This window comes from Mirounga leonina, unplaced genomic scaffold (genome assembly GCF_011800145.1).
Source record: "Mirounga leonina isolate KUSES-001 unplaced genomic scaffold, KU_Mleo_1.0 Mir_418, whole genome shotgun sequence".
Classification (NCBI taxonomy): domain Eukaryota; kingdom Metazoa; phylum Chordata; class Mammalia; order Carnivora; family Phocidae; genus Mirounga; species Mirounga leonina.
In genome coordinates this window covers 4,702,966-4,729,284 of record NW_023270739.1, presented here as the reverse complement: position 1 = coordinate 4,729,284, position 26,319 = coordinate 4,702,966, and the positions used below count along the sequence as shown (strand labels likewise).

At 39.6% G+C, this 26,319-nt stretch overlaps 1 protein-coding gene across 3 annotated transcripts in view; it reads left to right on the top strand.

Annotated features, from left to right (window-relative positions):
- Nucleotides 1-26,319, top strand: part of XPNPEP3 (X-prolyl aminopeptidase 3) — a 74,198-nt gene that overhangs the window by 30,506 nt on the left and 17,373 nt on the right. For all 3 annotated transcript variants that reach the window (XM_034987441.1, XM_034987442.1, XM_034987443.1), the window contains 3 exons: nt 1,614-1,816; nt 20,763-20,825; nt 21,646-21,759. In XM_034987441.1, coding sequence (XP_034843332.1) covers nt 1,614-1,816; nt 20,763-20,825; nt 21,646-21,759 — 380 coding nt within the window. The remainder of the gene's footprint in view (nt 1-1,613; nt 1,817-20,762; nt 20,826-21,645; nt 21,760-26,319) is intronic.

Below are 26,319 nucleotides of genomic sequence, written 5' to 3'. Positions count from 1 at the left end.
TTCCTTTTCTGGAACTTTTCAGAACCTACACTACATTATAAACTATCTTTAGTGATTCTTGTAAATCTACAGCTCTGGGAAGCATTTTATTTTTTGAAGTGTCCAAAAGTCGCTTAGAGCCAAATTTGGTAAATAAGATAGCTGATCAAGTTGGAAAGTACTAATTTTAGACAAAATATGTATGGTTGTAAAATTATAGTCTGATTTTCTTGTATGGTTTATAAATCATCTCTGAAGTCAGTTTCTAAAAAAAATTCCAAAATTGTTTCCAGTGATCATGGAATTTATTGGACTTGTTCCCTGCAAAGACTCCTTTGAAAGAAAATACTCATTTGAATATGCAATTTCTAATATGTTTGAATTGTTTTCATTGCTTTATGCAAGTATTCTCTATGTTACAGAGGTAATTACTTAGCTAAATTAGTGGAACTTTTTTATATCTTCACAAAGTCAGAATCATTTTTTTTTAGCTTTTTTATTTTTTTAATTAGTCGCTAGCTGTCCTATTCAACAGTGTAAATTTCATCAACCTAGTACTGTTAAATAAAGCCTTACACCAAATGTATTTCTCAAAAGTACTTTTCATTCACCATTCTTAATGTTAGTAGTTTACTAGATAAAAGTAGTAAGCAAAGGAAAAGATTCGTGAAATCATACTTATTTAAAAGTTTAAAAACCAAAAAAAGTTGGGCTATGATTTCATACCCTAAGAACAGGTAGTAGAAGTGGTTTTACTGTTTTAAAAGTACAATTAAATTTCTATTAAAAATAAGATTAGCGTTTGACATATAATATACTTAAAACCATTTTTATTTTAAAATGAAAATATTTAGGAGGTTGTATCACTAATATATAACCAATCAAAATTTGTAGGATTTTTTCCCCTCTTCTTTCCCAAATACTTTGTATAAAACGTACAACCTTCAGACTTCAGTTGTTGGGAATGCTGCTCTTAGGCCACGTCAGGAAAAAAGAAAGGGACGAATGGAGACGTGGTGTAAGTGGGAACATTTTCATTATGGGCCTTCACATCTTATATCTCAGGCACATAGAGACCAGTTCCTTGGGTCTCTAGAGTTAAAAGGAGAACATGGTTGTCTAATGAGAATATATGGCAGATGGGTTAGCACACATTATCCACTAGAGTGTTTCCATAGCCATGAAGAATTGCTCCTAAATGAGATAAGAACCTCCTTTCACTAACACTGAGATTGGAAAGGAAGAGAATACTTTTAACCAGGAGGTCAAGATCTGAGTATTTTTTTCACTCCTCTTATGTTTAGTTATTCAACAGTGCCTCTAGCTCAGTTGTGGTGTGGAGTTCTTTAATAAATAATGAAATCAAAGCTGGAGAAAAAGCTTTAGTCCCATCTACCATCTTTATAAAGAACCCTGAAGTTTGGGGGCAGAAAAGCTGTATATTCGGTGTCAGAATATCTTGCCATTTGCAGGGAATAGCCTTTCCAGTGATACATAACCCTTCAGTTGCTTCAGTCCTGAGAGAGTTATATGTCACGGGTTTTACAGTTTTCACTCTTGTTCAAGTCATTATAACAGTTGGTATTTCTTGTTAATTTTTATTTATTTATTTATTTTTTGCTGCTCATTTTAAGATGAGACAAATATGGTCTGGTATGACTGGATGAGGCCCTCTCACGCACAGCTTCACTCAGACTACATGCAGCATCTGACTGAGGTCAAAGCCAGGAGCAAGAATAAAGTTCGGGCTGTCCAGCAGCTGGTACAGCGCCTCCGGCTGATCAAATCTCCTGCAGAAATTGAGCGAATGCAGACTGCTGGGAAGCTAACATCACAGGTATGGTTCCTATTGAAAAAGTTTTTCCAAATTAAAAAATCTAAGTTCTTAGGGTTCGGTGGGTACCTTGAGGTACCCAATGCAGTAATCTTACAGTAGATGAGCATCTACCTTCTACTTTAATGTTTAGTGAACATGTCTAGAGACTTGCTCAATACCTTACAAGGCAAGATAAATCTGCCTTCTTGTATCTTTCACCCATGATCTTAGTTGTTTCTCCTCGGAGCAACATAAATTCATTCATTGTATTTCCTTTCCTAATAATAACCACAACAATAGTGGCAGTTAAACACAGTTTGATTGCTAAGGAAGACTCGGGACCCAAAATGACAATGCTTACAAAGCTGTAATTTATTATAGGAAAGGGGTATAGTACAGCAACAGCATTAAAGTAAGAACACCTGTCACAGTTCATGGCTGTCTCACAGAAGGGTTCAGAGAAGCCAGGTGCAGGTTGTCATTGTCCTCCCTCAGTAAGGGCCGGGCAGGATGCTCTTTCCTCTCGTGGATAAGGAACCACAGATGGACACACAGAACACATTGGAAACAGGGGACCCAAAATGGAATCTCAGCTAGAGATTTTTGCGGTTTTGGTCATATTGGCTTATTCCTGCTGTACAACAGCAAAGCCCTTCAGAGAGCTCACAGAGAGACCAAATATAAACCATTAGTCTCACTGCTATCAGTATTCAGAACCTGGTACAAACTGCCCCAAAATTCTTTGTAACACTTTTCATTAATGTGGTGAAATATATATAACATAAAATTTAAACGTTAGCCATTTTTAAGTGTACAGTTCAGTGGCATTAAATACATTCCCACTGTTGTGCAACCACCCCTACTACATATCTCCAGAACTTCTTTATGATCCCATGTTGAAACTCTATACCCGTTAGACAATAACTTCCCATTTCTCCTTCCCTCTAGCCTCTGCTGACCACCATTTTTATTTTCTGAGTCTATAATGTGACTACTTTTTAGGCACCTCATATAAGTGGAGTCATACAATATTTGTTACTTTATTTCTGACTTCTCTTTTTTTTTTTTTTTGACAGAGAGAGAGAGAGACAGAGAGAGAGGGAACACAAGCAGGGGGAGCGGGAGAGGGAGAAGCAGGCTTCCCGCTGAGCAGGGAGCCCAATGCGGGGCTCGATCCCAGGACCCTGGGATCATGACCTGAGTCAAAGGCAGACGCTTAACAACTGAGCCACCCAGGCGCCCCTATTTCTGACTTATTTCATCAAGCAAAATGTCTCCAGGATTTATCCATGCTGTGGTATATATATCAGAATTTCCCTTCTTTTTAAGGCTGAATAATATGCCATTTTATGTATATGCTACATTTTATTTATCTGTTCTTATTTTGATGGACATTTGGGTTGTTTCTGTCTGTAGGTATTGTGAATAATTCTGCTATGCACATTCTGCTTTTCAAACCCCTACTTTCATTTCTTTTGGATATATACCCAGAAGTAGAACTAGTAGATCAAATGGTAATTCTATGTTCAATATTGTGAGGAACCACCGTACTGTTTTTCATAGGACTTGTACCATTTTACATTCCCACTGGCAATGGACAAGGGTTCCAATTTTTCCATATCCAGGCCAACTTGTTTTCTGTTTTTGGATAATAGCCATTCTAGTGTATGAAAGAGATTCTGACTGTGGTTTTAATTTGCATTTTCCTAATGGTTAGTGATGTTGAGCATCTTTTCAGGTGTTCATTGCCCTCACAACACTTTTAATGAGTATGTTTCATGCTATGCCTTTACTAAAGTCAGTGCCATACAGGAATTTAGCCAAACAGCTCAAGCTAATTTCAGGAATTAACCCACACAGAGCAGTCCACCCCCATAACCCATTGTCAAGTCTTATTTCTAATAAAACGGTAATCCTTAGTGTGATATCATTTACTTGCCTTGCAATATCTCATAATCATATAAGAAAATAAAAATGTACATGCAGAATCCAAACATTTACAGTATCTAGTGTGGGGTTGGTATGGATTTAAACAGATAGCTAAACATCCATTTATACTTTCCCATGTTTTTGAAACTATACAGTTCTTTCGCTTCTTGGATCTGTAAGTGTCTGCTCCTTATGGTATACATCTGCTGAATTATTAATCTATCATTAATCAACTCTAAATATTTCTCAGACCAGTTCTCCTCCATAGGGATAATGTCCTGAGATAGCTTTAATTCAGTCTCCCACTATATTTGATCATTAATTTCAGTATTAGTATCTACAATATTAATTTCTTTATGCCTCCTATGTTATACCATATATAGCAATACCATTGTAGTTACAGTATAAATCAGAAAATTTTGGTATAGGGGCACCTGGGTGGCTTAGTCGGTTAAGCATCTGACACTTGGTTTCAGCTCAGGTCATGATCTTAGGGTCGTGAGATTGAGGTGCGCTTAAGGTTTTCTCTCTCTCCTCTGCCCCTTCTCTCCCCCTCTTGTGTGAATGCACACACACACTCTTTCAAAAAAAAATCTTCATGTAATTTTTTTTTAAAGATTTTCTTTATTTATTTGAGAGAGAGAGCATGAGCTGGATGGGGGGACAGAGAGAGGGGGAGAAGCAGACCCCCGCTGAACAGAGCCAAATGCTGGGCTCAATCCCAGGACCCCGAGATCACGACCTGATCTGAAGTCAAATGCTCAGGTTACTGAGCCACCATCAGCTTACCATGCCCCATCATGGTGTAATTATTTTGTCCTCTCCAACACAATCTACCTTTTCTTTTCTTTTCTTTTTTCTTTTCTTTCCTTCCCTTCCCCTTCCCCTTCCCCTTCCCCTTCCCCTTCCCCTTTTCTTTTCTTTTCTTTTCTTTTCTTTTCTTTAAGTAATATCTACACCCAGCGTGGGACTTGAGCTCAAAACCCTGAGACCAAGAGCTGCAGGCTCCACTGACTAAGCCAGCCAGACGCCCCTACAATCTATCAATATATTACAATACAATATATTATTTCTCATACGAATATAGATCAGAGGCCATATCTCTGTTTTTTTAGGATTCAAAACATCTTGAGAACATAACCAAGTTACATAGTTTGACAGATACTGGTTTCCAGTAAGAAGAAACCTGCAGCAGAACCCATTAATCCACTACAGGAAGCACTCTATATTTGATCATTAACATCAGTATTATCTGTCCAGTACTAGGGCGTGATCTCACAACGCTGATAACATGAGCTGAGCTGAAATCAAGACTTGGATGCTTAACCAACTGAGCCACCCCAGTGTCCCTTAGTAGGTCTTTTTCAGCAGTATGTCTTTCCTCATTAAAAACAAATATGCCAGGGCACCCGGGTGGCTCAGTTGGTTAAGCCTCTGCCTCCAGCTCAGGTCACGATTCCGGGGTCTTGGGATCCAGCCCAGCATCGGGCTCTCCCTGCTCAGTAGAGAGCCTGCTTCTCCCTCTCTCTCTGCCCCTCTCCCCACTCACGCTCACTCTCTCAAATAAATAAATAAAATCTTTAAAAAAAAAAACAAAAACAGGGCGCCTGGGTGGCTCAGTTGGTTAAGCGACTGCCTTCGGCTCAGGTCATGATCCTGGAGTCCCGGGATCGAGTCCCGCGTTGGGCTCTCTGCTTGGCAGGGAGTCTGCTTCTCCCTCTGACCCTCCCCCTCTCATGCTCTCTCTCTCTCTCTCATTCTCTCTCTCAAATAAATAAATAAAATCTTTAAATAAATAAATAAATAAATAAATAAAAAACAAATATGCCTGGGTGGCGCAGTCCTTTGAGCATCTGACTCTTGGTTTCAGCTAGTGTCCTGATCTCATGGGTCGTTGGATCAAGCTCTGTGCTCCATGGGGAGTCTGCTTGAGGGATTCTCTCCTTCTGCTGCCGCTTCCCCCCTGCCCTGTGCACTCCTGCGCTCTCTCTCTCAAAATAAATAAATCTTTAAAAAAAAAAACAACAACAAATCTGCCTGACCAAATACTCCTAAGCAGCTCCTAATTCCACTAAAGCTCTCTTATTTCAAATGGGCCAACAGCAGACATGTCATTGAGTACTAACTGCCTTTGTACAATTAGGAAATACATTTGGTACTTCAAAAATGTTAATTCCCCCAGGCTTAGATGACATGAGTAGTAGTCACTCCTAATAGACTTTGGTTTGAGTGTTCCATAGCACTTCCCATAACCAGATTTCAGAATTCTCAGGAATGTGGACCCACTGAGTTATACCTAGTGCTTGTCCTTTATCAGTGATCCAAGTGTCCCAATTGTTCCTCCTTCTTGTGCCTATTTACTCACAATAACAGGGCAAATAGCTATTTTTACACATAATATTATTATTATTTTTTTAAAGATTTTATTTATTTATTTGACACAGAGAGAGACAGCGAGAGCAGGAACACAAGCAGGGGGAGTGGGAGAGCGAGAAGCAGGCTTCCTGCCGAGCAGGGAGCCCAATGTGGGACTTGATCCCAGGACCCTGGGATCATGACCTGAGCCGAAGGCAGACACTTAACAACTGAGCCACCCAGGCACCCAACACATAATATTATTTTGACAAAAGGGATATGTAGTAGATAACATTCTACCACCATATTCTGGTACGTTTTTATTTTAAGATTTTATTTATTTAGGGTGCCTGAGTGGCTCAGTCGTTAAGCGTCTGCCTTCGGCTCAGGTCATGATCCCAGGGTCCTGGGATTGAGTCACACATCAGGCTCCCTGCTCGGCGGTAAGCCTGCTTCTCCCTCTCCCACGCCCCCTGCTTGTGTTCCTGCTCTCGCTATCTCTCTCTCTGTCAAATAAATAAATAAAATATATATATATTTTAAAAGATTTTATTTATTAGAGAGAGCATGGGGGTGGGGGTGTGGGAGAGGGAGAAGCAGACTCACGGCTGAGTAAGAAGCTCCACTTGGGGCTCGATCTCAGGACCCTGAGATCATGACCCGAGCGAAAGGCAGAGGCATAACCAACTGAGCCGCCCAGGTGCCCCTCTGGTACCTTTTTAAAGCCATCATCATGATTAATGGCACATAATGTTCTTTGAGATTATTAGTCAATGTTTTTCAGATTCAGCCCGCTAAACATTTTCCACAGGTTGCTTCCCAGCACAGCTCCTCTATAATAGATGTATCGTGTGAAATGAGAATCAAAAAACATTTGCATTGTTGACAGAGCTCCCATTTATTTCTTCATCCATTTTGAGGACATACGTCACTCTGGGAAATGTATTTGTTAGGTTAGCTATTGTTCAGCTCTCTTTGGCTCTTCAGGAAAGGACACTCCATCAGAGTCCTTTGCCCCGACAGGCTTCTGAATCAAAGCTAAGAGAAAATATTATTCTCTTGCTTTAAGCATCTCTTTAGGCACCAAAATTATGTTAGATTTTCCCTTTTGTGGCATTCATTTATTGGTTCCCTTCCCCTCAGCAACAATCTGGCCTTTCTTCCTTCTTTCAACACTAATTTTAACCCACACCTTTCCCCCTGAAGTAGAATTTTCTGGTTAGTCCATCTCCAATAATAGGGGGACAGATTGGATAAGTACAGAAAAATGGGACTGTACCATTGGCAACCAAGGCAGTTTTTTTTTTGAGCTTCAGTGGGGGCCAGTGGTCTATGTCATTGTTTTTTACATTGCTGCCTGGCTTGAGTTCCTCCATGTCCATTCATTTCATGGACCTTCATTGCCATTTCAAGAGAACGAATTAGGCCATCAATTTATTGATTGCAGTTACCTACAAACCCTGGCTTTGGGTTTCTTTGGTAAGCATCATTATGGCCTGCTTTGATTTGCCCTCAGAATTTCCATAGAGATTTCCAAAGAACAGTGCCCCACATGTGGGGATCTTTTACTATCCAGTTATTTATGGCCCACTTGTTAGACCAATTGCAGGGCAATTGGCAACAGCCTGGGATCAGTATTTACCCAAATAGCAAGACTTTTATTTGTATCTAGTTCTATCACAGGTAAGAACAAAGCATATAATTCAGCTCAGTGGATCAGTCTGTTATGACCTTCTTCCATGAGGATTTTACCTTCTGCTGGACTCAGAGCACCTCCTTTCCATACAGAATTACTCTCAATTCTGAAACTGCCATCTGTGAACCAGACCAATTACCTGGCATCCTTGGGCAGTTGGTTGAAAGAAGAGACCCAAGGAAAAAAGGCTCATAAATACAAGTCTGTCCCATCCCCTGGTCGCATGCTCTATATAGTGCATTTCCATTTCATGATGCAACTTTTTTGGGCATCGCTCTTCCTACTGGAATGTTCTTCTGACACTAGCAATGATATGATAGGTATTTCAGGTCCTAATTTGCTCTTGTAAGTCTTTTAGTTATTGGGGCGATCTCAGCAAATGCCCCAAAATAAATCAGCAACTGTCTTTCAAAAGACATAGAGTGTAAAGCAACATCTAATAATGTCTTAACACCCAAGCCAGAGGTCATCTTGGAGTAGTGATTATGGCTTTTGGTGGAAACCAGTTGGTATGAGTGCAGGGGCTGACACTTTCTAATATCATTTCAGTGTTAGGATCATATGGTTCTAACATAATAGCTTAAGTCATAGCCTTCTGCAGTCTAAGAAGACTTTTTTTGTTAAGGCCCCTAATCAAATAAGGCCTTTTTCATTGTGACTTTATGAATTGGGGCCAAGAACATCCCTAAGTGAAGTATGGTTTCTCTAAAAACCAAATATGTGCAGTAGTGTTGTTGAACCTCTTCAATCGGAGGGTCAGGGACTGATAACAATGTATTCCTAGTGGTTTGTGATATGTCACAGATTGCTCCAACCTATGTAATCTCCCAAAATTCCATAGTCTCTGTGGAGCCCTGGATTTCTAGCAAGGTTAATCAGTCATCCCCAGTCAGTCATATGATTTATGACCTTAGTAAAGTCGCTTTTAACTCGATCCGCAGTTTCAGATGAAAATAATACCCAGGGCGCCTGGGTGGCTCAGTTGGTTAAGCGACTGCCTTCGGCTCAGGTCATGATCCTGGAGTCCCGGGATCGAGTCCCGCATCAGGCTCCCTGCTCAGCAGGGAGTCTGCTTCCCCCTCCTCCCTCTCGTGCTCTCTTTCATTCTCTCTCTTGCAAATAAAAATTAAAAAAAATAATAATAATAATACCCAGGCACCTGGGTGGCTCAGTCGGTTAAGCATCTGACTTTTGATCTCAGCTCAGGTCTTGATCTCCTGGTCGTGAATTCAAGCCCCACATTGGGCTCCGCACTTGGCATGGAGCCTACTTTAAAAAATTAAATAAAGGGGAAATAAAAAGAAAATAATACCATCAATATATTGTATTGTCCAGCTATATTAGATCTCAGTCGTGCCTCATCAGATTGTGACAATATTCAGAAGAGTTTTAATATTTTTGAGGGAATACTGTATATTGTAAGCCAATCCACAAGAATGCAAATTGTTGTAGGCTCTCATTGGTGATTAATAATGAGAAAACTGCATTAGCCAGATAGTAGAGAATACCAGTCACCTTTAGCTTGTATGAATTGAATAGTCTGGACTGTACTGGACGCAGCTGAGGCTCCTCAGGGTATGGTTTTATTGAGCCCCCTTGTAGTCTACTGTTTGAGACCTGATTCAACAGTCTTCCTCATTGGCCACACTGGCTTATTTCAGTGAGTTTATGGACACTAATATACTTATATCTGACATTTCTTTATTTAGGATAGGAATTTCTTATTGCCTTCTAGGTATCCAATAATGTTTCAGATTTACTAGTTTAATTGGCTTAGGTTAATTCTAAAGGCTCCCATGTTGCACGTCCAATGAGTACTAGATGAAGAGAGGATCCAAGTTATTCCTTTTTTCTTATGACCCAGTAGGCAGAGGAATTTTTATTCAAACATTATATTCATATCAGTTATACAGTCAGGGAGACATCACAGTATCCTTTTTTTTATTATACATTCTAACTTCTAAATAGACTTTAATTTTTATTCTTTCCACAGTAGCATCCCCACATTCCCTTGAATTAATTCTGTCATCCCTAAGGGGTTCATTTGCAGTCCTAGGCAGTGCTGCATAGTGTTCCTGTATTCAGTAGATCTAAAAGAGTTTCTTCTCTGCATCCAGCCATTCACTCACACATTTGTTAAAATGTCTTGAGTTCCCTGCCAGAGATGACCTGGCATGATATGAAGCATAGCAATCTTCTTTTTCCATTATTATCTTTATATTAAAAGCCTGTATTTTGACATCTGATGATAGTGGCTCATTAGAATCTTTTTCTTTCTAACTCAGATAAATTGAGTATATCTGCCTTGGGATTTTTATACCCTGAGAAGTTTGAAGACAGGCAGTTGCCAGTTCTCTGCCTTACTGTAAAATTATCAAAACTTGGCACTCTTCAATTTCTGCCTTTTTATTTCATTTTTAATTAAACATAAAAAACTGAATTTGTTGGGCATTTGGGTGGCTCAGTTGTTAAGCGTCTGCCTTCGGCTCAGGTCATGATCCCAGGGTCCTGGGATCGAGCCCCGCATCAGGCTCCCGGCTCAGCAGGAAGCCTGCTTCTTCCTCTCCCACTCCCCCTGCTTGTATTCCCTCTCTTGCTGTCTGTCTCTCTGTCAAATAAATAAATAAAATCTTAAAAAAACAAAAAATTGTTTAAGGATCTGAATTGTTACCCCCTTATTTTCTTTCCATTTGCTATTTTTTTGTTGTAAAATTTATATAACATAAAACTTACTATTTTAACCATTTTTAGGTATACAATTCAGTGGCATTAGGTACATTCACATTGTTGTACAACCAGCACCATTATCTATTTCCAGAACTTTTTCATCATCCCAAATAGAAACTCTGTAACTATTGGACAATAACTCCCATTTCCCCTCCCTCCAGCCCCTGGTAACCTCAAACCTACTTTGAACTTGCCTACTAGAATCATACAACATTTATCTGTTTTTTTCTTGTGTTGCCTATATGCTTTTGGTGTCATATCAAAAAATTATTGCCAAATCCAAGCACATGAAGCTTTTCCCCTATGTTTTCCTCTAAGAGTTTTATAGTTTTAGCTCTTTTTTTTTTTTTTAAGATTTTATTTATTTTTTAGACAGCGAGCGAGAGAGAAACAGCATGAGAGGGGTGAGGGTCAGAGGGAGAAGCAGGCTCCCCACTGAGCCGGGAGCCCGATGTGGAACTCGATCCCAGGACCCTGGGATCATGACCCGAGCCGAAGGCAGACGCTTAACCATCTGAGCCACCCAGGCGCCCTATAGTTTTAGCTCTTATGTTTTGGTCTTTTGATCCATTTTTTTTAGTTAATTTTTGTATGTGTTTCTCAGCAGAAACATATGGGTAAATCTTCATGACCTTGGATGTGGCAATGGATTCTTAGATATGACACCAAAAGCAGTAGTAACAACAACAATAAAAAATAGACAAATTGAACTTCATCAAAATTAAAAGCTTTTGTGCATCAAAAGACATTATCAAGGGAGTAAAAAGATAACTTATGAACAAGAGAAATATTTGCAAATCTATATTTGATAACAATCTAACTAATATCCAGAATATATAAAGAACTCCTACAACTCAACAACAAAAAGGCAAGGGTCCGATTTTATTCTTTTACATGTCCTCTTTCTTATTGGATTTTATTTCTTCTGTGAAGTCCTAAACTCATTATTATCTTTTTATTATCCATAGGAGGAAGTTGAGATTAAAGATCTGAAACTATCTTTTTATATCCTGCTGGGGTCCAACAACAAAGTCATATATGAAATCCTTTATTACAGTGTCAGTCATAACCTGAGTAAGGAGGATCCCATAAGGGTGTTCATTCTCTTCATCAGATAGCAGTGCAGTAGTACCTGCATCCACAGCATTGATGCAGCTTTAGGACGCAGTGACAATTTATATAACAAGGGAGAGGCAGGGCAATAGTCCTTCTGTGTTGGACCCCTCCCTTAATCCATTCTAGTAAACTAGGCATTGTCATGTGAACCACAGTGAGCACTAACATTTCCCTACCCTCAGCAGTATTTAAAACCAGAGATACTGTTCCTTGATCTAAAATTCTCAGGAGCCATTTTTAAAAAGAATTCATCAGGTTGTTGTATCTGAATCTGCAAAATGGCTCATTTCCTTCACTGAATAATCCCTTCATGATCTTTTGTCCTCCATCATCAGTTTACCCTACTTGAATTAGTTGTAGTGTGTCTCACAGCTGATTTATCAAAAATTAAAGGTGCCTGGGTTCCGTTGGTTGGAGCTCCACCTGCCGGCCACAAAGGTGAAACTCTTGTGGAGAGTCCTCTTGCTTTCAGCAAAGAGCAAACAACACCACTGGGTTTTTTTGTTTTTTGTTTTTTTTTAAGATTTTATTTATTTATTCATGAGAGACAGAGAGAAACAGAGGGAGAAGCAGGCTCCCAAGGAGCGGGAAGCCCGATGCGGGACTCGATCCCAGGACCCTGGGATCATGACCTGAGCTGAAGGCAGACGCTTAACCATCTGAGCCACCCAGGCGCCCAACACCACTGGGTTTTTAAACAGAACTGTCATTGATTTGCAACTTCCTTCCGATCTATTTTGCTAGCTGCTGAAGTTCAGGTTTTATTATTTCCTGATACCACTGATTTCAAAGCCAGTGCCAATTCAAACCAAGGATGGCTTGGCCGTCACCCAAGCTCATAGTAGCACTTTCATCCTCTTTATCAGAATCATTCTTTTTCTTTCAAAATAATGCTTTAACTATATATTTAATTAAGAATAATTCAGATATGCTAGAACAACTGGATATCCACATGCAAAAGAATGATGTTGGATCCCTACCTCACACCATATACAAAAAATTCACTCAAAATGGATCAAAGACCTAAACTTAAGAGCTAAAACTATAAAATTCTTAGCAGAAACATAGGGGTAGATCTTCATGACCTTGAATTTGGCAGTGGATTCTTAGGTATGACACCAAAATAAGCAACACAAGAAAAACAGTTAAATTGGACTTCATCAAAATTAAAAACTTCTGTGCATCAATCAAACAACACTATCAAAAAAGTGAAAAGACAACCTACAGAATAGGAGGAAATATTTGCAAGCCATTTATACAATAAAGGTATAGTATCCAGAATATGTAAAGAACTCCTGCAACTCAAAAACAAAAAGACAACCCAGTTTAAAAATGGATAGAGGAGGAGCCTGGGTGGCTCAGTCAGTTAAGCATCTACCTTCGGCTCAGGTCATGATCCCGGGGTCCTGGGATTGAGCCCCAAGTTGGGCTCCCTGCTGAGAAGGGAGCCTGCTTCTGCCTCTCCCCACCAGTCGTGCTCCTCTCTCACTCTCTCGCTCTCTCAAATAATCTTTTTTAAAAAATGGGCAGAGGACTTAAATGGGCATTTCCCCAAAGAAGATATACAAATGACCAATAAGCACATGAAGAGATACTTAATATCATTAGCTGTTAGGAAAATGTAAATCAAAACCAAAATGGGATACGACTTCATACCCAGTAAGATGACTATAATTTAAAAACAAAATACACAGGAGGGGAAGATGTCGGTGGAATAGGAGAACCCTAGGCTCATTTCATCCCACAAATACAACTAGATAACTATCAAATCATCCTAAGTACCCCAGAAATTGATGTGAAAACTGGCAGGACAAACTCTACAACTAAAGGTAGGGAATAAGCCGCATCGAAAAGGTAGGAAGTGCAGAGACACGTCTTGGGAGATAATCGGATTGTGGCTGCTGTGGTGGGGAAGGAGCCACAGTCCCAGTGAAGGGCAAGAGACAAACTAGCACACAAGGGAGCACATGGGGAAAACAATCCCCATAGCAATTGGCTTGGAAAGCAGGAGGGCCCAAATTTTGTGAGTTCTTGCAACCAGAAGGGCTTAAAGCCTGGAGTTCAAAAGGTTAGCATGCTTGGCTCTGGGAGAGCTCAGAGGACAATGGGGCTGTTCTTGGAGAAAAGGCAGGGCAAACAGCCTGTGGACATACCGCATAGAAACAGCTATCTAAAGAGCTATCTGAAGGGCACACACTGGGGGTCGGGGGGCTTGTTGCTCATCTCAGAACATGTCCCAGAGAGGCAGCAATCACGGAGAGATCCCTCTGGGAATAAAGGAACTGGCAAGCTCCATTTCTCTCTCCCACCTTTCAGCATAAGCACAGGGCCACCTGTGAGAATCAGCACAGTGTCAGCACTTGCTACCTAACTTGCTTACACCAAGCCCCACCCCCAGTGCTCTGGTGGAACTGCCCTTCTCACTCACACTCCCCTCAGTCCTAGCTCATTAGGCCCCCTACCCCAGAAGACTGGCCCAAACCCTTGCCAACACCATGTTTCCTGGCCCAGGAGTTTTATAAGGCCTTGGTTCCAGTGGCATCAGTAACAGATCTCATTTCACAAGCAAACCAGAGCACACCTCGTTGAAAGGTACCACATTCAGGCCAGGGACCAGACACTGCTTACAACAGGCAGAGAGCCCCTGAAGACAACTGGCCTGAAAGGTAAAGCAGCCAGGACACAACAGCAGGGTGCAAGTACACACACTGGAGATACTCCCAGAAGCACCAAGCCCTGGGGAACAGGGGACACTACATTGCAGGGCATTACAGGACCTCTTCATAAAAGCAATACCCTCAAGAACAGGAGACGTACCTGACTCTCCTAACATATAGAAACAGGCACAGAGACTTAGACAAAATGAAATGACAGGGCGCCTGGGTGGCTCAGTCATTAAGCGTCTGCCTTCGGCTCAGGTCATGATCCCAGGGTCCTGGGATTGAGTCCCACATCGGGCTCCCTGCTCGGCAGGAAGCCTGCTTCTCGCTCTCCCACTCCCCCTGCTTGTGTTCCTGCTCTCGCTATCTCTCTGTCAAATAAATAAATAAAATCTTTAAAAAAAAAAAAAAATGAAATGACAGAGGAATTTGACCCAAATGAAAGAACAGGACAAGGCCATGGCCAGAGAGCTACAAACAAAACAGATGTAAGTAATGTGCCTGATGGAGAATTTAAAGCAATGATCATCAGGTTACTCACTGGACTTGACAGTGAGACCATTAACACAGAGATAAGGAATAACATAGCAGAGATAAAGGGCTCAATAAACAAAATGAGAAACATGCTTGATGGAATAACAGCAGACTGGCAGAAGCAGAGAAACAAATTAATGACCTAGAAGAGTAATGGAAGGTAATCAAGATAAACAAAAGGGAGAAAAAAATTATGCAAAATGAGGATAGACTTAGGGAACTCAGTGACTCCATCAAACATAATAACATACATATTATAGGAGTCCCAGAAGAAGAAGAGAGAGAAAAGGGGACAGAGAATTTTTTGAAGAAATAATAGTTGAAGACTTCACTGATCTGGGAGAGGAAACCTATCCAGATCCAGGAGGCACAGAAAACCCCCAACAAAACCAACAAAAGTAGATCCACACCAAGACATATTGTAATTAAAATGGCAAAATACAGGGGCACCTAGCTAGCTCAGTTGGTAGAGCATGCAGCTCTTGATCTCAGGATCATGAGTTAGAGCCCAACACTGGGTGTAGAGATTGCTCTTTTAAATAATAAATAAATGGCAAAATACAGTGACAAAGAAAAAATACTAAAAGCAGTAAGACAAAAGAAGATAGTTACATATAAAGGAAACCCCATAAGTCTATCAGATTTTTCAGCAGAAGCTTTCCAAGCCAGAAAGGAGTGGCATGATATATTCAAAGTGCTGAATAGGAAGAACCTGCAGCCAAGAATATTCTATCCAGTGAAGCTATCTTCAGAATAGAAGGAAAGATAAAAGAGTTTCCCAGACAAACAAAAACTAAAGGATTTCATGACCACTAAACCAGCCGTGCAAGAAATATTAAAGGGGACTCTGAGTGGAAAGGAAAGACCAAAAATGACAATATAAATGTAGGAAACACAAAAGTGGTAAAAATGAGTATTTCTGTTAAAAATCAGCCAAGGGGGGCACCTGGGTGGCTCAGTCAGTTAAGCAGCTGCTTTCGGCTCAGGTCATGATCCTGGGGTCCCGGGATTGAGCCCCGTGTCTAGCTCCCGGCTCAGCAGAGAGCCTGCTTCTCCCTCTCCCTCTGCCTGTCACTCTGCCTACTTGTGCTCTCTATCTATCTGTCAAATAAATAAAATCTTAAATAAATAAATAAATAAAAATCAGCCAAGGAACTCACAAAATAAAAAGATGTCAAATATGACACCATATACCTAAAATTTGCGGAGGAGAGGACTAAAGAATGGGTTCAAACTTAAACAACCATCATATATACAAACCTCATGATAACCACCAATAAATATGCAGAGAATAAAGAGAAAGAAATCCAAATATATCACTAAGGAAAACCAGCAAATCATGAAAGAGAGAAAGACAAGGCAGAAACAACTACAAAACAAGTAATAAAATGGCAATTAATCTACCAATAATTACTTTGAATGTAAATGAATTAAACACTCCAATCAAAAGACAAAGGATGATAAAATGGGTAAAAAAACAAGACCCATCTATATCTATAATCTACGGGAGACCATCTGTAGACTACAAAGACTCTTTTTTTTTTAAGATTTTATTTATTTATTTGACAGAGAGCGATATAGCGAGAGAGGGAAGACAAGCAGGGGGAAATGGGAGAGGGAGAAGCAGGCTTCCCGTTGAGCAGAGAGCCCAATGCAGGGCTCAATCCCAGGACCCTGGGACCATGACCTGAGCCGAAGGCAGATGCCTAATGATTGAGCCACCCAGGTGCCCCTACAAAGACTAATTTTAGACCTAAAGACACCTGCATATTGGAAGTGAGGGGATGGAGAAATATTTATCATGCAAATGGATGTAAAAAGAAAGCTGGAGTAGGGGCACTTGAGTGGCTCAGTCGTTAAGCATCTGCCTTTGGCTTAGGTCATGATCCCAGGGTCCGGGGATTGAGCCCCTGCTCAGCTGGGAGTCTGCTTCTCTCTCTCTCTTTCTCAAATAAATAAATAAAATCTTTAAAAAAGAAAGAAAGAAAGCTAGAGTAGCAATACTTAGACAAAACAGACTTTAAAACAAAGACTATAACAAAAGACAAAGAAGGACACTAAAATAATGAAGGGGACAATCCAGCAAGAAGATATAACAATTTTAAATATTTATGGGAGCACCCAAATACATAAAACAGTTAATAACAAACATAAAAGAACTAATCAATAATAATACAATAAGAGTAGGGGACTTTAACACCCCGCTTACATCAATGGACAGATCACCTAAACAGAAAATCAAGGAAACAATGGCTTTGAATGACATACTGGACCAGATGGATTTAACAAATATATTAAGAACATTCCATTCTAAGAAGAATACACACTCTTTTCAAGTGCAGATGGAATGTTCTCCAGAATAGACCACATATTAGGTTGCAAAACAAACCAACAAATTCCAAAAGAGTGAAGTTATACCATGCATATTTTCTGACCATAATGCTACGAAACCAGAAGTCAACCATAAAAAATCTGGAAAGACCACGAATACACAGAGGTTAAATAACATGCTACTAAACAATGAATGGGTCAACCAGGAAATAAAAGAAGAAATAAAAAAGTACATGGAAACAAATGAAAATGAAAACACAACATTTCAAAACCTTTGGGATGCAGCAAAAGCAGTCCTAAGAGGGAAGTTTATAGCAATACAAGCCTACCTCGGGGTGCCTGGGTGGCTCAGTTGTTAAGCGTCTGCCTTCGGCTCAGGTCATGATCCCGGGGTCCTGGGATCGAGCCCCGCATCGGGCTCCCTGCTTGGCAGGAGGCCTGCTTCTCCCTCTCTCACTCCCCCCGCTGTGTTCTCTCTCTCATTGTCTCTCTCTCTCTCTCTGTCAAATAAATAAAATCTTTAAAAAAAAAAAAAAATACAAGCCTACCTCAAGAAGCAAGAAAAATCTCAAACAACCTATCCTTACTCCTAAAGGAGCTAGAAAAACAAACAAAGCCTAAAACTAGCAGAAAGAAGGAAATAATAAAGATTAGAGCAGAAACAAATGATATAGAAACTAAAAAAACAGTAGAACAGATCAATAAAATCAGGAGCTGGTTCTTTGAAAAAAAATCAATAAAATTGATAAACCTCTAGCCAGACTCCTCAAGAAAAAAAGAGAAAGGACCCAGACATATGAAATCACAAATGAAAGAGGAAAAATAACAAACACCACAGAAATACAAACAATTGTAAGAGAATATTATGAAAAACTATTTGCCAGCAAGTTGGACAATAGAAGAAATGGATAAATTCTTAGAAACATAACTTACCAAAACTAAAACAGGAAGAAATAGAAAATTTGAACAGTCCCATTACCAGCAAAAAAATTGAATCAGTACTCAAAAAACTCCCAACAAAAAGTTCAGGGCCAGACGGTTTCACAGGTGAATTCTACCAGACATTTAAAAAGAGTTAATGCCTGTTCTTCTCAAAAAATAGAAAATAGAAAAGGAAGGAAAACTTCCAAATTCATTTTATGAGGCCAGCATTACCCTGAAACCAAAACCAGATAAAGACCCCACAATAAAAGAGAACCACAGGCCAGATCTCTGATGAACATAGATGCAGATATTCTCAACAAAGTACTAGCAAACTGAATACAGCAATACATAAAATCATTCACCACAATCAAGTGAGATTTTTTTCCTGGGTTGCAAGGGTGGGTCAATATTTGCCAATCAATCAACATGGTACATCACATCAATAAAGGAAAGGATAAGAACCAGGGGCGCCTGGGTGGCTCAGTTGTTAAGCGTCTGCCTTTGGCTCAGGTCATGGTTCCAGGGTCCTAGGATCGAGCCCCCCATCAGGCTCCCTGCTCAGTGGGAAGCCTGCTTCTCCCTCCCCCACTCCCCTGCTTGTGTTCCCTCTCTCGCTGTGTCTTTCTCTGTCAAATAAATAAATAAAATCTTTGAAAAAAAAAAAAAGAAAGGATAAGAACCATAGGATCATTTCAGTAGACACAGAAAAAGCATTTGACAAAGTACAACATTGATCCATGATAAAACCCTCAACAGGGGCACCTGGGTGGCTCAGTCGTTGAGCGTCTGCCTTCAGCTCAGGTCATGATCCCAGGGTCCTGGAATTGAGCCCCGCATCGGGCTCTCTGCTCAAGCAGGAAGCCTGCTTCTCCCTCTCCCACTCCCCCTGCTTGTGTTCCCTCTCTCACTGTCTCTCTCTGTCAAATAAATAAATAAAATCTTAAAAAAAAAAAAAGAAATTTAAGTTACCCACCCAGTTAAAAAAAAAAAAGAAAACCCTCAACAGAGTAGGTTTAGATACCACATGAAGAGATGCTCATCATCACCCATCATCAAGGAAATGCAAATCAATGTCCGTGTGCTCAGTGTACATTCTAGTTGAGGAGAGACAGTAAACAAACATGCTGTATAGTCAGCTGGAATTAAATGCTGTGAAGAAAAAGAAAAAGGAAGCAGTGGAAGGGAATGAGTGTGGTAGAAGTGCTGAGTGAGGTAGGGTGGTCAGAAAGGCCTCTCCGAGGATGAAACATTTGAGGAAGGATCAGAATGAGAACAGGGGCAAGCCACACAGCTATTTCATGGCCAGCCCGCTTGCTTTCCCTCTGTTGGGCTTTATGATGATGTCATTGCCTTATATTTGGAAAAATGTTATTAAAAACATTCCTTCCCATATTGCCTTCACTCTTAGAACCTAACTCGAGAGAAATTCCTTTCTAGTGGTAGAATCATATAATCCTATCCCTGTGCAGCTGATTTGTTTTTATCCCACAGACATGGGAAATATAACTGACAGTTTCCCTTTTCACACTGGCTACTAGAAAACTCAGATAAATTTGTGGCCCATCCTCGCCTGGGTGGCTCAGTTGGTTAAGCGACTGCCTTCAGCTCAGGTCATGGTCCCGGAGTCCTGGGATCGAGTCCCACATCGGGCTCCTGGCTCAGCGGGGAGCCTGCTTCTCCCTCTGACCCTCTCCCCTCTCATGCTGTTTCTTTCTCTCTCTCTCTCTCAAATAAATAAATAAATAAAATCTTTAAAAAAAAAAATTTGTGGCCCATCCATAGTTACCATAGTAATCGTGAAGGTCATTATGGTATGCATTCTTAGTTTTTTGAGCTCCATTCCGCTTAAGGCTTGCTCTTCTTTAATTCTGCCATGAATTTGTGCCACCTTGTTGTATTTTGTGTATTCATGTAAACTAGTCAAAATCTTTTTGGAATAAGGTACAGTGGTGAATTATAAACATTGTACGTTCATTAAAAAAAGGAAACACGTGGAGAAATAAAGCATTTCTTCTCTAGGTCATTGATTCTGAACTTGGGGCAGTTTTGTCCTTTAAAGATTTTTTAAATTTATTTTTTGACAGAGACAGCGAGAGAGGGGACACAAGCAGGGGGAGTGGGAGAGGGAGAAGCAGGCTTCCTGCCGATCAGGGAGCCCAATGCGGGGCTTGATCCCAGGACCCTGGGATCATGACCCGAGCCAAAGGCAGACACTAAACGACTGAGCCACCCAGGCGCCCCAGTTTTGTCCTTTAGGGGATATCTGGCAGTATCTGATTCTCAGTTGGGAAGTGCTGCTGGCACCCTAAAAAGAGTATATAGTCCAAAATGTCGACAATGCTAAGGTTGGGAAACCTTACAGTAGACTGGACCATTCGATCCATAATTTCATACATTTCTGGGCTACTTTGTTACATAAATGACAAATGTGTTCCCATGTAGCTTACTCTGGCATACCAATGTATATTCTGAGTGTGATTGTTGAGTCACCCTTCCACTAAATCTGTTATCAGTCAAATAGCCCTGAAAGCAATAGTTTCCTCTTCAGAAATCTATATTATCAGGTCACAAAGTCACAACTTCAGGTCAGCAAAATTGGGGAGAAGGGTGCTTTTCATTTGAGCTCCAGTATTTTGAATGTTTGAGTAAGCAACGTATTTAAAATGAGACTGTTCATCCTCCATTCTGTTTACAGGCTTTCATAGAGACCATGTTTGCCAGTAAAGCTCCCATGGAGGAAGGCTTCCTTTATGCTAAGGTGAGCTTTAAAAGATTGGAAAGGTTTTTTTGGAGGCAAAAATAGTAATAAGTAAAGTAATTCCATTGATTTGCAGATGGCATCCAGTGGGCTTTCGTGTAAGTGACCAGGATATCTGGAGAGGATTTGGTTCTTAAATGTCACTGATAATTTGTTAGATGTGTCTAAAATACACAGAGCTACAGTTAAATGAAAACTGCAAAGCAGAACAGATGAAGAAGCAAAGACTTAGTCAAATGTGAGCGAGAATACTGTTTAAGTAAACGTAAAGGAGGAGAATCAGAGTAGTACTGGAAAGAGCAGCAGCTGCTCACCAGTCTCCAGCTCCATCCTTGGACAAAGTGAAATTAGTAGAATTTACCATCTGCCTAGCATCCTTTTTCACTTTTCCAGCACATTGAGGCTGGTAGCTATTTGAAAAGTTGAAATTTAGTGATTCAGAGCTGTTGTTAAAACTGCAAGCTGTATTCTAGTGTTTATCTAAATAAGAATAAAACACAGGAACTTTACTCGACTGTATCTCTGTACTCAGCCTTGATCGTAGGTTTTCTGTGTTCTCTTCTGGACTTAATTTGAAAATCATAGGAAATTTGGAGCGCTCAGGAACAGAACAGACGTAAGAATAGGGTCAAATAACAGGATGGTGGGGGGAATAAAAAATGGACTGGAATTGCAGCATGAGAAGTTTGGTTAGATTTGATAACTTGTTTTCCAGTAATGACAGAAAAGAAGTACGTGAATGGAGGGATGGGCTGTTTGTTGGAGAGAGCCTGGGCTGGCACAGCCCTGAGGAAATCCTGTCTTCTGTGTTGTTTTTCAGTTTGAATTTGAATGCCGGGCCCGGGGTGCAGACATCTTAGCCTACCCGCCCGTGGTCGCTGGAGGTAATCGGTCAAACACTTTGCACTATGTGAAGAATAATCAGCTCATCAAGGTACGTGAAATACCCTTCAGTGCCACTTCCTGTGGTGCCACTTCTAGAGCACTTTATTGTTTATAAAATGATTTTACAGACATTATCTCATTTGATTCTCGCGTTAGCACTGTGAGATAGGAGCAATTATTAACATGCCTGTTCAACAGATGAGGAAAATAAAAATTAGGCAACTCATTAGGGCAGAGCTGAGAATTCTACTCTAAAGCCTCTGCTCATTTTTTTCCCTGCTCATATTTTTTAATAACACTCCTTCTCAAAGGACTTGGGCCACAGTAGGCCATGCATATTTTGGGAGCAGACAGATTTTAATAGTACCTTATTAGCTGTGAGGGAGTATCTTTTATGATTTTCTCCCTAAGTGACTATACAAGTAGAGAATTGTATATGCCTTTATTAAGTCCACTTTTTTTTTTTAAAGGTAGGGAAAGGGGTTTTTGTTTTGTTTTAAGTAGGCTCGATGCTCAGCATGGAGCCCAGTGCAGCACTTAAACTCATGACCCTAAGATCAAGACCTGAGCTGAGATCAAGAGTCAGACACTTAACCAACTGAGCCACCCAGGCATCCAAAGTCCACTTTTAATTATCTGTTTTAATTTTCAGTAATTTCAGAAAAATAAATTTAGCATATATGTAAATTACACAGCATATTTTTTAAATGAATACTCATGAACTGATCACTCAGCTCAAGAGCTAGAACATCACCAGTTCTTTGCATCTACTCACATGTCTTTATGCTTGGCTATCCTGTTGCCTCCCTCCCAGAGGTAACTAACTGGTTATCCCAAATTTTTGTTTGTCTTCCCTTGATTTTGAGTAGTTGTATCATGTATACATGATTCCCCAAACAATATTAATTAGTTCTGCTTGTAAAAAGAAAAAAATTAGTTCTGCTTGTTTGTGAACTACCTAAAAATTATACTGCTATATATAGTTTTTTGGAAATTTTTTTTATTCACAAGTATGATAAGATAATACAAAATTTTTTCCCCAAGTATTTGTATCTGTTTATACTCCTACCAGTGGTGTGTAATTCTATTGACCACATCCTCTCTATCCCTTGATGTTATCAGACTTCTTAATTTCTGCTATTCTAATTGGTATAAAGCAGTATCTCATTGTGGTCTTAATTTCTGTTACCTTAATTACCAGTGAAATTAAGCATCTTTTTTATCTTTAGCACTACTAGTTTCAACTTGCTAATGTGTTGTTTAGGATATTCTGATTTGTGTTCATGAGTGAGATTGGCTTATTTTTCTCATACTATCTTTTTCTGATTTTCATATCAAGTCCAAACTACGCTTATAGAATGAGTAGTTTCTTTTTTTAATATTGTGAAATGATTTGAGTTAATGTTTTTTTGAAAATTGGGCGGAATATACCTATAGAACTTTTGGGGCCTGATATTTTCCTTTGTAAACTTTTTTTAACTACTGATTCAATTTCTTTAATATACTAAAGTTCTCTGTTTCTTTTTTTTTCCTTTTTGACATTTCTTATTTTAAAATGGAACTACTGGTAAAGTACTTAAAACATAAAGGAACAGTTTAATAATTATAAAGTGGACACCCATGTAACCATTACCATGTCAAATAAAACAAGTATTGGCAAGCTACAGCTCTCTGCACCAAATCCAGCCTGCCATTTTGTTTTGTGAATAAAGTTTTATTGGAATACAGCTGTTCCTGCTTTCTTCCCACAATGGCAGAGTTGAGTAGTTGCACCAGAGACAGTATGGTCCAGAAAGTAAAAAATATGTACTATCTAGCCCTTTACAGAAAAAAATTGTGAATGCCTGAAACAGGACATTACTATCCCTCCACCCTTAAGAAGCTTTTCCACCATGTGGTTCTTCCCAATGATAAGTTCTCTCCCTAGTGAGATAACCACTCTCCTGATTTTGATGGTCATCATTTCTTTGCTTTTCATTTTATTTTACTACTAATAAACAATATGGTTTAACATAGTTTGGCTTTGGTCATGTTTGAGCTTTATATATTTGAAATACTAGGTCTGTGTCTTTTTCAAATAACAGTATGTTGTTGCATACCACGGCAGTGTGTTCATTTTAATTGTTGTAGTATAGAACAGCAATTAAAGTGTGGTCTGTGAGGTTAAATACATTTTTATAAGACTACCCAGACATTATTTGTCTTTTCCACTCTCATTCTCTCAAGTGTACAAGGAAGTAACCCAGCAGCTTTATGACCTGCAATATCACACCAGATTGAAGGGGGAGAAGTAGATATGAGATTCCGTTTTCTGTTATGCTAGACAAAGAGATTTGTAAAACTATGTAACAGTGCCACATTTCTAACTGCATATTTTTATTTAGAAAAATAGTTACTTTTCATTAAAAATGTTATTTATCTTAATATGTAATTATTGTTATTTTTAAACAAATCAGCAAATACTGCAAAGCTTTCTCAGTTTTAATTTATTAGTGTGATAAATAAATACCCATAGGTGGCCATTTATATAGTTTCTAAGTTTTTACCATTATAAACAATGTTCTGTGAACATTCTTATATGTTATTCCTAGTATACATATTATCAAATTTGTCTAAGGGACACATAAGAATAGAATTGATGGGCCATAGGTATGCATATTTGCACTTTAGTAGAAAATACCAAACATTTCCAAAGTGATTATATCAATTTATACTTCACTTTTCCTGAGACAGTTTGGTAGGTTATATTTTTCTACCATTTTGTCTAAATTTTATTTATTTATTTTTTTAAAGATTTTATTTATTTATTCATGAGAGACAGAGAGAGAGAGAGAGAGGCAGAGGGAGAAGCAGGCTCCCAAGGAGCAGGGAGCCCGATGTGGGACTCGATCCCAGGGCCCTGGGATCATGACCTGAGCCGAAGGCAGACGCTTAACCATCTGAGCCACCCAGGCACCCCTATTTTGTCTAAATTTTAAAAATTACTCAGCATCAGGGCACCTGGGTGGCTCAGTCGTTAAGCGTCTGCCTTCGGCTCAGGTCATGATCCCAGGGCCCTGGGATCGAGCCCCGCATCGGGCTCCCTGCTCGGCGGGAAGCCTGCTTCTCCCTCTCCCACTCCCCCTGCTTGTGTTCCCTCTCTCGCTGTGTCTCTCTCTGCCAAATAAATAAGTAATCTTTTAAAAAAAAAAATTACTCAGCATCGTCTACCTTTTAATTTTTTATAATTATAATTTATGTACCTTTTTACATTCTTGATATATTTTTGCCTTTTTTCTTTCTTTCTTTCTTTTTTTTGATTGAAGAAGGCAAGCAATTAGTCATTAGAATTAGTTGGAAAGACCTGGGGGCACCATACTTAAAAGTTCCAAATCAAGCATTAGCTTTGGAGCTAGATTAATTGAACACCATGGTAGTTCCTGGACCCACCGTGTGACCTTGGGCAAATAACAACAGTACCTTGTAGGCCTGTTGGGAGGATTAAGATATGTAGAATGAGTTTACCAATTTCGGCACATCATCAACATGCAGTAAATGTCAGTGTTGCAGAATGCCACGTGACCTGCAGTATATTTACAGGAATATCCCATCCTGGTGTCACATAGGGCTGTCAGACATCTGAGGTCCTGATGGAGGAAGATTTCTCACTCAGGTCAAGGCATCTGAGAATGCCATACAGACTGCTCACCAGCCACTAATTTTCTCTCTTCAGGATGCCCTACTTTCAAGTCATCCTGGGGCTTCCTCTGTCCAAAGCCCATGGCCGTCCCCTCCACACATTTCTGGAGCTTGGCCAGGGTACTCCCGCCAGAGCAGAGGCTGCAGGGAAAAGGATAGCCTGAAGCTGATGCCTTTTCTCTTTTTTTAAAAAGTAAACATACATTTACCCTGTGCACCAGCAATTCTATTTATAGGTATTTTTCAAGAAAAATCAAAACATAGATTCACAAATTGCCTTGTACAAGAATGTTCATAGCAAGTTCACTACCAATAGACCAAGTGTCCATCACCAGGATATTAGATAAGGAAATTGCCATGTGGTGTATTCTTCAAATAAAATGGAACAAACCACTGTACTACCAGTGAATGATCTCAAAGCATTATGCTGAGTGAATAAACCAGACACAAAAAACTATAAACTATATGATTCCATCTATATCAAGTTCTAAAATGGGCAAAACTAATCTATGATGATAGAAATCAGATCATTGGTTGCTTCTCATGGGGATATTGACTGGGAAGGGGCCTGAGGGCATTTGACAAAACTGACTTAACTGTGTATACTTAAGATCTGTGCATTTACTGTGCATACATTAAATCTCAAAAACTTTGGCCAAAAAAAGAAATCTCACCAGAGATTCACTGGGTTTTATTATTCTTGTAAAACCCAACTTTTCACATCATTAATATTATTTTATCTTTGTTTATTATTTCATTACATTGGGTCCTTGCCTTTATTAATTTCACCCTTCTACTTTTTGTGCTTATTCTCTTGTTCTTTTTCTGGCTTCTTAAATTAGATGCTAAACTCATTAATTTTCATCCTTTCTTCTTTTTTTACTCTTAAGTGTCTAAGGATAAATTTCTCACTTTGATTATATTCTCCAAG